General features: G+C 42.0%; 1 protein-coding gene across 5 annotated transcripts in view; it reads right to left on the bottom strand.

The window, feature by feature from the left end:
- LOC134344113 (LIM domain-binding protein 2) overlaps positions 1–14,944 on the bottom strand; it is a 555,808-nt gene that overhangs the window by 511,616 nt on the left and 29,248 nt on the right. For all 5 annotated transcript variants that reach the window (XM_063043401.1, XM_063043402.1, XM_063043399.1 and 2 more), the window contains exons 2-3: positions 10,535–10,641; positions 8,913–8,951 (exon numbers count right to left, since the gene is read on the bottom strand). In XM_063043401.1, the coding sequence (XP_062899471.1) occupies positions 8,913–8,951; positions 10,535–10,554 (59 nt within the window). In that variant the 5' untranslated portion in view covers positions 10,555–10,641. The remainder of the gene's footprint in view (positions 1–8,912; positions 8,952–10,534; positions 10,642–14,944) is intronic.

Genomic DNA, 14,944 nt, shown 5'->3' with positions numbered 1-14,944 from the left:
TAACCCCTCCGCCATCCTGGTCGGGAAAAAAGAATCACAAGACAAGTTTTTTGTAATTTCTCTTCACAGCTGTAGCATAATATTTACCAATTTCTACTCAGGTCTTCCAGCATTTCATGAGCCTTTTTGATTCTTTTCTGTACCTCTCACTGATTTTATAATATTGTACAGAGTTTCTTTAGGCTCACACTCCCTCTCAATTTGCACCATTTAGAATTAATTCTGTTCTCTCTTTTGTAGATCCAATGAGTTTGGAATTACCTTTGCATTTACCAAATTTATTTGTCAGGGCTTTGCTCATTTGATTACCCCATTAGCTCTTTGCAATTTAATGGTTCCATCTAATTTGCTTAAAGTCCTTATTTGTTACACCAGGTAAGTTGGATACTTGGCTTTTTAATCCAGCCATTGAAGCTGATAAAGAATTACAGTTCCCGCTCCACTGATGGCAATGGCTGTGTGATTGAGTTGCACATCATCGCCAGATCTGGAACCTGATCAGTGCACTTAGCGCCATCCGGTGGTGGAATAAGGAATTGCGACAACGCATCAGATCTTCAAATTGAAAATGAGCACTTATCAAATGCCCAAAGCTTTCCTTCTCAACAATATGTACTTAAAATGTCCAATTAAAAATTGGGAACAAATCATCTGAAAGCTGCATGATTTGGCTCTTTTCCAAAATAAGCTTTTAAAAAATGTACTAAATAATATCAAAGGCTTGTTATAATTGAACAACAAAAGAAAGGGTCTTATTTTGCATTTAGCATTTAAGACCATAAGATATAGGAGCAGAATTAGGTCACTTGGCCCATTAAGTCTGCTCTTCCATTTCATTATGGCTGATCCATTTTCCTCTCAGCCCATCTCCTGTCTTCTCCCTGTAACACTTCATGCCCTGACCTATCAAGAACCTATCTACATCTGCCTTAAATATAACCAATAACTTAGCCTCCACAGCTGCCTGTGGCAATGAATTCTACAGATTCACCACTCTCTGGCTAAATAAATTCCTCCTCATCTCCGTTCTAAATGACATTCTGTATTCTGAGGCTGTGTCTTATAATCTTAGACCTCTCCATTGTAGGAAACATCCTCTCTATTGAGGCATTTCAACATTCAGTAGGTTACAATGAGATCCCTCCTCATTCTTCTGCACTCCATGAGTACACACCCAAAGTCATCAAATGCTCTTCATTTGATAAGCTTTTCAATATCGGAATCATTTCGTGAACCTCCTTTGAACGCTCTCCAATGTCAGCACATCCTCTCTAAGATGAGGGGCCCAAAACGCTCACAATTCTCCAAGTGAGGCCTCACCAGTGCCATACAAAGCCTCAACATTACACCCTTGCTTTTAAATTCCAATCCTCTTGAAATGAATGCTAATGTTGCATTTGCTTTCCTCACCTCTGACTCTACCTGCAAATTAACTTTTAGGGAATCTTGCATAAGGACTCCCAAGTCTCTTTGTACCTCAGATATTTGAATTTAGATTATGAAGTCACGTAGTCCTCTTTTATTGTCATTTAGTAATGCATGCATTAAGAAATGATACAATATTTTCTCTCCATTTAGAAAATATTCAACTCTTTCATTTATTCTACCAAAGTGCATGACCACACACTTCCCAAAACTGTATTCTACTTGCCACATCTTTGCCCGTTCTCCTAAGCTGTCTAAGTCCTTTTGTAGCCTCACTGGTTCCTCAACACTACCTGCCCCTCCATCTATCTACGTATCCTCCATAAATTTAGCCATAAAGCCATCAATTCTGTCATCCAAGTCATTGACACAGCGGTCCCAACACAGACCCTTGTAGAACATCACTAGTCACTGACAGCTAAGCATAAAAGGCTCCCTTTATTCCCACTCTTTGCCTCCTGCCAATCAGCAACTGTTGTATCCACGCTAGTGTCTCTCCTGTACTATCATGGGCTCATAGCTAGTTAAGCAGCCTTGTGTGACCTTCTGAAGATGCAAGTACACAACATCAACCTATTCTCCTTTGTCTACCCTGCTTGTTATTTCTTCAAAGAATTCCAACAGATTTGTCAGGCAAGATTTTCCCTTAAGGGAACTATGCTGACTTCAGCTTATTTTATCACGTGCCTCGAAGTGACATTTGCAATTTTCCAGTCCACTGGAACCATTCCAGAATCTAGTGATTCTTGAAAGATCATTACTAATGCCCCCACAATCTCTTCAACCACCTCTTTCAGAATCCTGGGGTATAGACCATCTGGTCCAGGTGATTTGTCTACCATCAGACCTTTCAGTTTCCCGGGCACTTCTACCTAGTATTAGCAACTTCACTCACTTCTGCCCCTGACACTCTCGAACTTCCACCATACTGCTAGTGTCCTCCACAGTGAAGAATGATGCAATATACTTATTTAGTTCATCCACTGCTTCCTTGTCCCCCATTACTACATCTCCAGCATCGTTTTGCAGTGGTCTGATATCTACTCTCACCTCTTTTATTCTTTATATATCTTAAGAAACTTTTGGTATTCTCTTTCATATTATTGGCTAGCTTACCTTTGTATTCCATCTTTTCCTTCCTTATGACTTTTAAGTTGTCTTCTGTTGCTTTTTAAAAGTTTTCCAATCCTCTTACTTCCCACTAATTTTTGCTCTATTATATGCCCTCTCTTTGGCTTTTATGTTGGCTTTGATTTCCCTTGTTCAGCCTTGGTTGCATCATCCTGCCTTTAGAATACTTCTTTTTCGTTGGGATGTATCTATCCTGCGCCTTTCAAATTGCTCCCAGAAACATCAGCCATTGTTGTTCTGTTGTCACCTCTGCTAGTGTCCCCTTTCAGTCAATTTTGGCCAACTCCTCTCTCATGCCTCTGTAATTCTCTTTACTCCACTGTAATACTGATACATCTGACTTTAGCTTCTCCTTCTCAAATTTCAGGGAGAATTCAATCATATTATGATCACTTTCCCCTACAGGTTCTTTCACCTTAAGCTTTCTAATCAATTCCAGTTAATTGCACAACACCCAATCCAGAACAGTTGATCCCCTAGAGGGCTCAGCCACCAGCTGCTCCAAAAAGCCATCTTGTAGGCATTCTACAAATTCTCCATCTTAGGATCCAGCACCATACTGATTCTCCCCAATCTACCTGCAAACTGAAATCCCCCATGACTATCACAACATTGCCCTTTTGACATGCATTTTCTATCTTCCGTTGTAATTTGTAGCCCACATCCTGATGTTTGGAGGTCTGTATAAACACAACTCCTTTCACAGTTTTTTTACCTTTGTAGTTTCGTAGGTCTACCCACAAAACCTTCCAATCCTATGTCAGCTCATTCTAAGGATTGGATTTTATTTTTTAACCAACAGAACCATGCCACCACCTCTGCCAACCTGCCTGGCCTTTTGATACAATGTGTATCCTCAGACATTAAGCTCCCAGCTATAATCTTCTTTCAGCCATGATTCAGTAATGCCTACAACTTCATACTTGCTATCTTTAACTGTATTAGAAGTTCATCTGCCTTCTTCTGTATACTATGTACATTCAAATATTACACCTTCAATCATGTATTCATTACCCTTTTCAATTTTGTCCCTCTTTTACATTGCAACTCATCCTGTTGATTCCAATTTTGCTTTATCATTAGCCTGTCCTTACTAGCAGTCTCACTACACACTACCTCTGTTTGTAAACCAACTACCCCATCCTTAGCCATATCACTCCAGTTCCCATCTCTCTGCCAAATTAGTTCGAACAGTTCTTGCACACCAGTCCACAAGGATATTGGTCCCCCTTGGGTTCAGGTGCAATCCTTTTGTGCAGGTCATACCTTCCTCAGAAGTGATCTCAATGACCCATAAATCTAAACCCCTGCCCCCTGCACCAGTTCCTCAGCCACATATTTACCTGCCAAATCATTCTAATCTTACCCTCCTCACAGGCAGCAATCCAGAGATTACTACCCTGGAGGTCTGTATACTATGTGCATTCAAATAAAATACCTTTAGTCTTGTATTCCCCCTTTTTGATTTTGTCCACCTTTTACATTGCAACTCATCCTGTTGACTGCGATTTTGCCCTATCATCAGCTTCTCCTTGCTAGAAGTCTTTCTACACATCCCTCTATTTGTAAACCAACTACCTCATCTTCAAGACCATTCCTCTGCCAATTAGTTTAAACCCACCTGAACAATTCCAGCCAACCTGCCCGCAAGGATAATAGACCCTCTTGGGTTCAGGTGTAACCCGACCCTTTTCTACAGGTCACACCTTCCCCAGAAGAGATCCCAATGATCCATAAATCTGAACCCCTACCCGTACACCAGTTCCTCAGCCATGAATTCACCTGCCAAATCATCTTATTCTTACCCTCACTGGCACATGGCACAGGCAGCAATCCAGAGACTACTAACCGGACGGTCTTGTCTTGCAACTTTCTACTCAAATCCCTAAAATTTCTCTTCAGGACTTCCTCACCGTCCTACACATGTCACTTGTGCCAATATGTACCAAGACTTCCGGCTGTTTACCCTCCACCTTTAGAATGCCATAGACACGATCCAAGATGTCCCTAACCCTGGCACCAGGGATGCAACATACCAGCCATTAGATTTCTTTATTATTAGATCCAGGATGGAACCCTTGCTCATGCCCATCCACTTCAAGATTCAACGTGTTGTATGTTCTGCATACCACTGTGTAACACATGCTTATTTGAGTTACTGTTGCTTTCCTGTTAGCTTGTTCCAGTCTGGCCATTCTCTTTTGATCTCTCTCATTAACAAGGCATTTTTGCCCACAAAATTGCTGCTCATGAGATGTTTTTTTTTGGTTTTTTGCACCATTCTCTGTAAACTCTAGAGCTGGCATTTCTAACCTTTTTTAATGCCATGGACACCTACCAGTAACCGAGGTGTTGGGATCCCCTGCTCCAGAGATGGTTGTGCATGAAAATCCCAGGAGGTCAGCAATTTCTGAGATACTCAAACCACCCCATCTGGCACCAACAATCATTCCATGGTCAAAGTCACTGAGATCACATTCCTTTCCCATTCTGAACAACAAATGAACCGTCTGACCACGTCTGAATGGTGTTATGCATTGAGTTGCTGTGACATGTGTGTACAGTACACATGTATGTGTATAATTGTTATTGTAACTCTGGTATATTTTTATGCACTGCTGCCGCAAAGCAACACATTTTATGGCATACTGTATGCCAGTGATGATAAACCTGACTCTAATTTTAATGTTTGGTTCACATCAAAGGAGCAGCTGGACGCTTGTAAATGCCACCATCTCCACTAGGTGGAACACTCAGTCCCACAACAGATCTTACAAACGTTAATGCAAAAATGATCATCTGAGGAGCGAAGATCAGTGGTGAGAACCACGAAGGTATGGACAAGGGAGGATGAGGAACGTTTGTAGGACGGTTTGAATCAGTGGACTGGAGCATATGCAGGGATTCATCTTTTGCCCTAAAAAAAACTATGTCACAGCTGCCACCAAGTTCATAAAGACCTGCCTGTGTTTCAATGAGAACATACAGATCCTTCCCAAACCATAACCCCAAGGGCTAGATCTGTGGCATTCAAGACCAGCGATCCAGAATTATACAAGTCGTCCAGGTATGACCTAATAAGAGCGAAGAGGCAATGCCGTGTAAAGCTGGAAATACAATCAGATACACAGCATCTGTGGCAAGATTTGCATGCCATTACTTCCTACAAGGCAAAAGAGCATAAATGGCAATGATGCTTCACTCAAATGCTTTTATGCATGCTTTGAAAGGAAGAATGACAGAATCCCCACAGTACTTGGTGACCCTGTGATCTCTGCCTCAGAGGCCAATGTCAAAACATCCTTCAGGAGGATGAACCCTCGCAAGGAGTCAGGCACTAATGGTATACCCAGCAGGACACTGAACACCTGTGCTGACTGACAGGCCAGAGCACTCAAGGACATCTTCAACTCTAGTTGCTGCAGGCAGAGGTCCCCATCTGCTTCAAAAGGGCATCAATCATTCCAACGCTCAAAAAAAAAGTGCGAGCTCCCTCAGTGACCACACTACCCCATCTACCATGATGTAGTGCTTTGAGAAGTTGGTTGTGGTTGGAATTAACTCCTGCCTGAGCAAGGACCTAGGCAATTGTAACTCACCCATCCCCACAGCAGATCTATAGCGTTTGAAATCTCAACGACTCCCCACTCAGCTTTAGACCACAAGACCATTAGGGCATCTAGACAACAGTAAAACATGTCAGGCTGCTGTTTATCAATTACAACTCAGTGATCAACAGCATCATCCGCTCAGTACTAATCAACAAGCTTCAAAACCCAGACCTCTGTACCTCTCTCTGAAACTGGATCCGCATCTTCCTTATAAGGAGCCCACAGTCAATGCAAATCATAAGACCATAAGACAAAGGAGCAAAGGTCGGCCATTCGGCCCATCGAGTCTGCTCCGCCATTCTATCATGAGCTGATCCAATCTCCCATTTAGTCCCACTCCCCCGCCTTCTCACCTTAACCTTTGATGCCCTGGCTACTCAAAATACCTATCAATCTCTGCCTTAAATACACCCAATGACTTGACCTCTACTGCCGCCTGTGGCAACAAATTCCATAGATTCACCACCCTCTGGCTGAAAAAAATTCTTCGCATCTCTGTTCTGAATGGGTGCCCTTCAAAACTTAAGTCATGCCCTCTCGTACTAGACTCCCCCATCATGGGAAACAACTTTGCCACATCCACTCTGTCCATGCCTTTCAGCATTCAAAATGTTTCTATGAGGTCCCCCCTCAATCTTCTAAACTCCAAAGAGTACAGTCCAAGAGTGGTCAAACGTTCCTCATATGTTATCCCTCTCATTCCCAGAATCATTCTAGTGAATTTTCTCTGAACCCACTCCAACGTCAGCACATCCTTCCTTAAATAAGGAGCCCAAAACTGCACACAGTACTCCAAGTGAGGTCTTACCAGTGCCTTATAGAGCCTCAACATCACATCCCTGCTTCTATACTCTATTCCTCTAGAAATGAATGCCAACATTGCATTTGCCTTCTTCACCACCGACTCAACCTGGAGGTTAACCTTAAGGGTATCCTGTATGAGGACTCCCAAGTCCCGTTGCAACTCAGAACTTTGAATTCCCTCCCCATTTAAATAATAGTTTGCCCATTTATTTCTTCTACCAAGGTGCATAACCATGCACTTTACAACATTGTATTTCATTTGCCACTTCTGTGCCCATTCTCCTAATCTATCCAAGTCTCTCTGCAGACTCTGTTTTCTCAGCACTACCAGCCCCTCCACCTATCTTTGTATCATCAGCAAACTTAGCCACAAAGCCATCTATTCCATAATCCAAATCGTTGATGTACAATGTAAAAAGAAGCAGCCCTAACACGGACCCCTGCAGAACACCACTAGTAACCGGCAGCCAACCAGAATAGGATTCCTTTATTCCCACTCTCTGTTTCCTGCCAATCAGCCAACGCTCTATCCACGTATGTAACTTTCCTGTAATTCCATGGGCTCTTATCTTGTTTAGCAGCCTCGTGTGGCACCTTATCAAAGGCCTTCTGAAAATCCAAATATACAACATCCACTGCATCTCCCTACCAGTAGTAATATCTCCTCACTAACAAGCAATACAGGCACAGCTCAAGGTTGCATACCAAGCCCACTGCACTACTCTCTCTATGCTCATGACTCTGGCTAAGCATCTCTACAAATTCACAGATGTCATTGGTAGAATCTCAAATGGTGACAAGCAGGCCTATTGGAGTGAAGCAAATTGGCTGGTCGAGTGCTGTCTGAGCAACAGCCTTACACTCAATATCAGCAAGACCAAGGAAGTGATTGTGGACTTCAGCAAGGTTAACTCAGAAGATCACGCACCAGTCCTCAGTGAGAGGTCAGCAGTGGAAAGCGTGAGCAGCTTCAAATTCCGGGGCGTCAACATCTTACAGGATCTACTTTGGCCCCAATACATTGACGCAATTTTGAAGAAAGCACACCAGGGGCTCTTATTCATTAGGAGTTTAAGAAGATTTGATATTTCACCAAAGGTTCTTGCAAATTTCTGCAGATGTACAGTGGAGAGCATTCTGACTGACCGCATCACAGACCAGCATGGAAGCTCAAGACAGGATCGTAAGAAGCTGCAGAAAGTTGCTGTCTCACCCAAATCCATTACAGATATCTTCAAGAGGCAGTACCTCAAAAAGCCTGTATTCTTAGAGACCCTCGCCATCTGGGACATACCCGCTTCTCATCACTAGCACTGAAGCGGAAGTACAGGATTCTGAACTCACATTCAATGATTCAGGAATAGCTTCTTCACCTCCACCATCAGATTTCTCAACCATTCTTGGAAACTACTTTGTTTTTAATTTTTTTCTGTAGTATTTTATTGTAATTTATGGTCATTTTATGTCTTTGCACTGCACTGCTGCCACAAAACAGTGAATTTCACATTATATTAGTCAGGGATAGTAAGCCTGATTCTGATCTATACTTTCCTCAATGCACACAGGCTGGAACAGGTAGGCAAGGCAAAATATAATCTGCTGCACCTGCCCCGAGAAAAGGAGAGTCGCCCTGAAGGTGCCTTATCAAAGTTTTTTTTTCTCGCATTTTCTGTTTTTATGTTAAGAATTTTGTATTGGTGTTTTAAACAGATCAGGGAATAGGGAAAAAAAAACATTGCCCTTCAGTAAAACCTAGAGATGCATTCCATGCAGACAAGTTTAGTCCTGAACTCTGTAATTTGGTGGTCAGTCCACTATTGGTACAAATGAAGTTAACACAATCATCAAATGCTTGTTTGATCTCACTTTTGATTCAAAATTCATTTTTTTACATGGACCTGGAATACTCAAACCATTGACAGAAAACCGCAGACATCTTACCCCATATCAGGCTCAGTAAAGGATGAAGGATAGGGTGATCTGAAGGGAGAGAAAAGGGAATCTCAATTAAGCCAATGAATTCTAAATTTATGTTATTCCAAAACACAAAAATTGAAAAATCAATTACAAGTATACTTTGCAACAGCTGTTCTTAGAAATGGGATAGTGTAGCTTCTAGGTTTTGTGCTCTTTGAGATTTGATTTGAATGAAAAGTAAAACAAACAGTACAAGTAAGACCAGTGGTTTAATTCAAGCTCTACAAAGCCTGTGTTACTATATTCCTGACATGCTCACATGGAGGGGCCCACAAAGGCACAACGGCCTCCAATAAATAGCTGGCTTGACACTCCTATGTTCTTATTCAAACTTGTGGCCTGTGCTGCTGGGGCTCTTGGCTTTGAGGCTAGCCTTCAGAGTGATTGAGGGGCATGCTACAACATTGTTATCGTGGAACTTGCCTCACAGGTTGAGTTCGTCATCAACATTCCCTTTGCCTCCACAGATGCTGCCTGGCCCACTGAGAGTCCCTAGCAGATTGTTCCTTGCTCCTAGTTTAATAAAGTTTTTAAGATGCAATCATGTTCCCCCCCCATTCTGTCAAAAGCCAGCCCCATATCTGCCACACTTACCCATTATCTCATTCAGTGCTCTCCCAACGTGAAGCCTTTCCCACTCACCTGGCCAAAAGCAAACTCCAGCCACCAAACATGCTGACCCAATCAGACAACACTGGCATTCACCGACAACTAAACCCACTTCCTCAACAATCAACCACTGACTCCCATCCCAACTGCTAACAGAACCTCTTTGCCATAAAAAAATCATACCCACTTCTCACCAATGGAACAGATTTTTCTGCTTTCCACAATGATTACCCAGCAACAGTCCAAAATCATTAGCCCTACCTTTAGAAATACTGGTGATTGAGTCATAGGAAATTTCAAGTGCACCATTAAACAGAGCGATAAACAAAGAAGGTGGGGCTCCCACCTACAGTGTGCTTGTACTGTACCAATCAAAACTGGTTAGCCACAAAGATAGCTTGCTAACTTCGTGTACCTCTCAATCCACAGCACAAGGTATGAAAAGTAAATGGAGATGCAAAAGGCTTTCCTTCTCTCTAGGTCACTGGAAAAATCGCATCTATCTTTTAGTATTTTTCATTATAAAAAGAATAGTTCCACTTATCTTTGTAGGCTGCCCGGCATACTAGAACCACCTAGCATTTTCCAATAACAAAGTTTCTTTTCCTCCATGAAAATACATTGCTTCTACTCACAGAACCATAGAAAAGTACAACACAGAAACAGGCCCTTTGGCCCATCTGGTCCATGCCCAACCATTTCCAGGTCCAGTTCATTACTCCTTGGGAAGTTAGCCGTGGTCATATCACAACATGGTGTGGGGCCCAAATACATTTATCATACATTGCAAATGTAGTCAGACTAACACTTGCCATCACTAAAGAGGTTTTAACAGTTTTACATCTTTGGTGTTAAGAAAGCATTTTAAGGAAACCCACTGTTTCCAGAGAAATCTCTACACTAGAAATTACTGGAATACTTTGTTTAAGACAAAGCAAACAATGACTAAACATCATATTACAAAAAGAAAGGCTTACTCCATATCGCGGTCCAGCATTTTTCTGGAGTGGAAGATTCAGAGTTGGAATGGTAGACAGAATTTCCTGGGGTTTGCACAGTTGGAAAGATATCAGAAAATAGCAGCCTACAAAAGCAAAACAACAAGATATCGATCAATGTTAGATGTTTATAAATGGGGATACCTGTTCCGTCCTCAGCACAAGTTACATCCGTCATCAGGTTTTGCATCCACTACTGTCCTATGTTACTTCAGTCATTTTATCCCCCCACAGGAACATGCTGATCAAAACAGCAATAAGTTTAAGAGAATTAGAACAGGCTATGAATCACCATGACAGAGTCAAAAACCCTGTGATCTCAGCATTGAATTTAGCACCACTCATAGAAATCAAAGAAATAAATTGAAAATTATCATTAGTTCCAAATTAACAGAAAGTAAACCACCCTTAACAAAGTAATTTTCGAAATGAACCAGTTTCCTTTACAAATTTATGTAAGTGAAGCCAAGAAATATTTAATTTCCTGAATTGTTCTGCATAGGTCAAAGAGGTGGTGAATTGATCGGGATGGATGAGAAAGAAGATGACTGATTGCTAAAATAAATCCACAACAATATATGTGCAGTGGGACTTCTGACACTGAACTCGAGTCCAGTTTTATCAGCTCCCACATCAGGAATATGTTCAAGTCAATTTAAACTATGGTCAATGTGCAATCCCATTTAAGTTAACCACAAGACTCAGCATATGAAATGAAGCAGTAGGTCAGGAAGTACATCAGAAATTTTAATTCATGCCCTTAAACTACTGAAGCTTCTGTTAAATGGTTGACTCAAAGGAGGGTCAATGCTGAGGTTTATGAAAATAAAAATGGAGAACTGGCACCACTTCAGTCATTTCACATAAATACAAGGGTTATACTTTACATAAATCTCTCAGTATTAAATAGGTACCATCAATTTCATTAAGCTAATCATTGGAATATAAATTAACCTCAGAACTCAAAGATGGGAAGGGACATTGGGCTTTGTGAAGCTCATTAATATTTGACAGGAGTTCCAACCACCACATTTTATGTCCATTATCAGTGATTGCGTGGTCACATTAAAAACCAAACACGAATATCCGGTAGAACCTGAGGGAGAAGAGCCATACAAAGGCAATATTGCATGTTTGGTCTCTCTTTACACAGTTTCCTGTATTGCCCTCTTTATTAAAACAATGGTGATGACTAAAGTTTATGCTGGCCTGAAACTGCTGTCCACTGAGAGGTCGTGCAAAAATGGAGAGAATTCAGATGCTGGAGTACAAAGCATTACAGGTGACCATATGAATCGATAACATGCAGTTATTTTAACATTTCTAACCAGGGCTTTTATAAGGAGCACAGTACAAAAGACAAAGGATTCTGTTGAATATTGATGCAATTAAAAAGAAATTATGACAGCGGCTATATTTCATTCGGAGTTTCAGGAGACTTGGTAAGTCACTCTCAAATTTCTACAAATGTACCGTTGAGAGTAGTCTAATTGATTGCATCTGGTATGGAGGGGCCATTGCACAGGGTCGGAAAATCTGAAGAAAGTTGCAAACTCAGCCAGCTCCATCATGCCCACAAGACTCCTCAGCACCCAAGACATCTTCAAAAGACAATGCCTCAAAAAGGCATCTGTCATTAACATGCCCTCTTCTCATTGCTACCATCAAGGATGACGTATAGGAACCTGAAGACACACAATCAACATTTTAGGAACAACTTCTTCATCTCTGCTATCAGATTTCTGAATGGACAATGAACTCGCGCACTACTTCAGTATTTCTCTTTGGCACTACTTACATATTTTATATAAGTATCTTATTATTATTTACAGGTTTTTTATTATGTATTGCAATGTCCTGCTGCTGGAAAAGAAAATATTTCAGACTTATGCCAGTGATATTCAACCTGATTCTGATTACATAATACCTTTGAAACTCAGCTGAGCTGTTTAAGGGACAAGGAGGTTTTGAAAAGGAATCAAAAGAGATTCCATGGAGCACAGTGGAATGAGGAGGTGACCTCTCGGGAGTTTATAAAATCATGAGGGGTATGGATAAGGTGGATGGTCAAAGTGTTTTGCCCAAGGCTCGGGAACGCAACACCAACGGGCACAGACACAAGATAAGAGATTTAAAAGAGATCTGAAAAGTAACTTCCTTACACAGAGGGTAGTGAATACCTGGAATGAGCTGCCAGGGAAGATGTCAAGGTGGGTACAATTGCAACATTTAAGCGGCACTTGGGATAGGTAAATGGAAGGGAGAGGCCTGCAGGATTATGGGCTGCATGCAGGCAACTGGGACTAGCAGGGATGATGTTGTGGTCAGCATGGACTTGTTGGGCCTAAGGGACTGCTTTCATGTGGTATTAATCTAGGATACTATGAAATAGAGGTTAACGTTACCACAAAGTGGATACACTTGGAAGTGCTATTCTTGGAGAAAGAAGACAAAGAAATTTGACAGTAGTGTTTAAAATTGTGAGAGATGTAGTAAGAGAACAAGAAGAAAAATTGTTCCTAAGGGCGGGAGGGTTGCTAGCCCACAGATTTAAAAGGTGACTGACTAACTAACCAAAGACCACCAAGCATTTAAATGAATGCACTTAGTTAGGTCGCACTATGAATGACCATGGCCTAATCTGAACAGAAGAATTAAACAAAAGGCAGATCAGGCAACGACATTAAGAAGCACCAGTTCCGTAGTGAGTGTTCTCCCTCTGCGAGGTTCTCCTGAAAATCTATAATTGTTTGGTTGCTGATGATAGTCACAGACAGCAGGTGAGAAATATAATGGTTTGAACCTCTTTATAAATATCAAGCATCACTGCACATTGTCAGGGCAACCAGTGGTTAGGATTTGGAATATACTGGATATTAGGTAAAGGCATCCATCTCTGGAGACAAACTGCTGACCGATGTCTTTTATAAACCTACCAATTCCCAGGGCTACCTTGACTATACCTTTTCCCACCATCTCCTATTAAAATGCTCTTCCCTTTTCTCTGTTCCTTTGTCTCTGCCACATCTGTCTCCAGGATAAGATATCAGAGATGTTCTCCTTCTTCAAAGAACTGGATTTCCTTTCCTCAACATTGATACTGCCCTCACCCACATCTCTTTCATTTCCCAAACATCCACGCTCAGCCCATCCTCCTGCCGCCTTAACAGTGATGGAGTTCCTCTTGTTCATAACTACTACCCTCATGAGCCCCTGCATCCAATGTATCATTCTCCATAACATCCACCATCTCGAAAGTGATCCTACCACAAAACACATCTTTACTTCACACCCCTACCCCCCCGCTTTCTGCGAGGATCACTCACTCCGTGATTCCCTTGCCCATTCATCCCTCCCAGCACTTATCCCTGAAAACAGCCGAAGTGCTACACCTGTCCATTCACCTCCTCCTCCCTCACCTCCATTCAGGGCACCAAACAGTCCTTCCAGGTGAGGCAACACTTCACCTGTGAATCTGCTGGGTTCATTTATTGTGCTCGGTGGTCCTGATGTGGCCTTCTCTACATTGTTGGACCACTTCGTCAAACCCCTCTGTTCCATTTGCCGAAGTGGAACTTCTAGGTGGCCAAACATTTTAATTCCGACATGTTGGTCCATGGCCTCCTCTTGTGCCACAAAGAGGCCACCCTCAGGCTGGAGGAGCAACAACTCATATTCTTCTTATATTCTTTCTGGGTAGCCTTCAACCTGATGGTATGAATATTCATTTCTCCTTCTGGTAAAATAAAATCCCTCCCCTCTTCTATTCCCCACTCTGGACTCTTCTCACCTGCCCTTCTCCTTCTCCCGGTGCCCCTCCTCCTTCCCATTCTCCCATGGTCCACTTTCTTCTCCTTTCAAATTCCTTCCTCTTCAGCCCTTTAACTTTCCTACCCACCAGGCTTCACCTATCGCCTTTTATCTATCCTCCTTCTCCTTCCCCCACCCCTACCACCTTTTTATTCTGGTATCTTCCCCCTTCCTTTGCAGTCCTGAAGAAGGGTCTCGACCCAAAATGTCAACCATTTGTTCATTTCCATGAAAGCTGCCTGATCTGCTGAGTTCCTCCAGCATTTTGTATGTGTTGCTTTGGACTTCCAGCACCTGCAGAATCTCTCATGTTTATCGGTACAGACTTTGTGGTGCACCATTTGATAATTCTAATTTGAAGATACACCTCAGCTACTCCCCTACCACACAACAGCTGTGTAGAACAGCCCTTCTCAACCTTTTTGCCCAGAAGGTATCCTTAAAATAATCTTCTGGTCTCAAGGAATCCCTGCGTAAAAACTATTATATCTACAGCTCACAGTACGTTAGCGTGATCAGTACGTTGTACATAAAATAATCTGAAAATAATTATCAATGCTCTTTTGAGTAGAGAATTAA

Source organism: Mobula hypostoma, chromosome 3 (assembly GCF_963921235.1).
Source record: "Mobula hypostoma chromosome 3, sMobHyp1.1, whole genome shotgun sequence".
In the NCBI taxonomy this organism is placed as follows: Eukaryota; Metazoa; Chordata; class Chondrichthyes; order Myliobatiformes; family Myliobatidae; genus Mobula; species Mobula hypostoma.
This window is presented reverse-complemented; position numbering and strand designations above follow the sequence as displayed.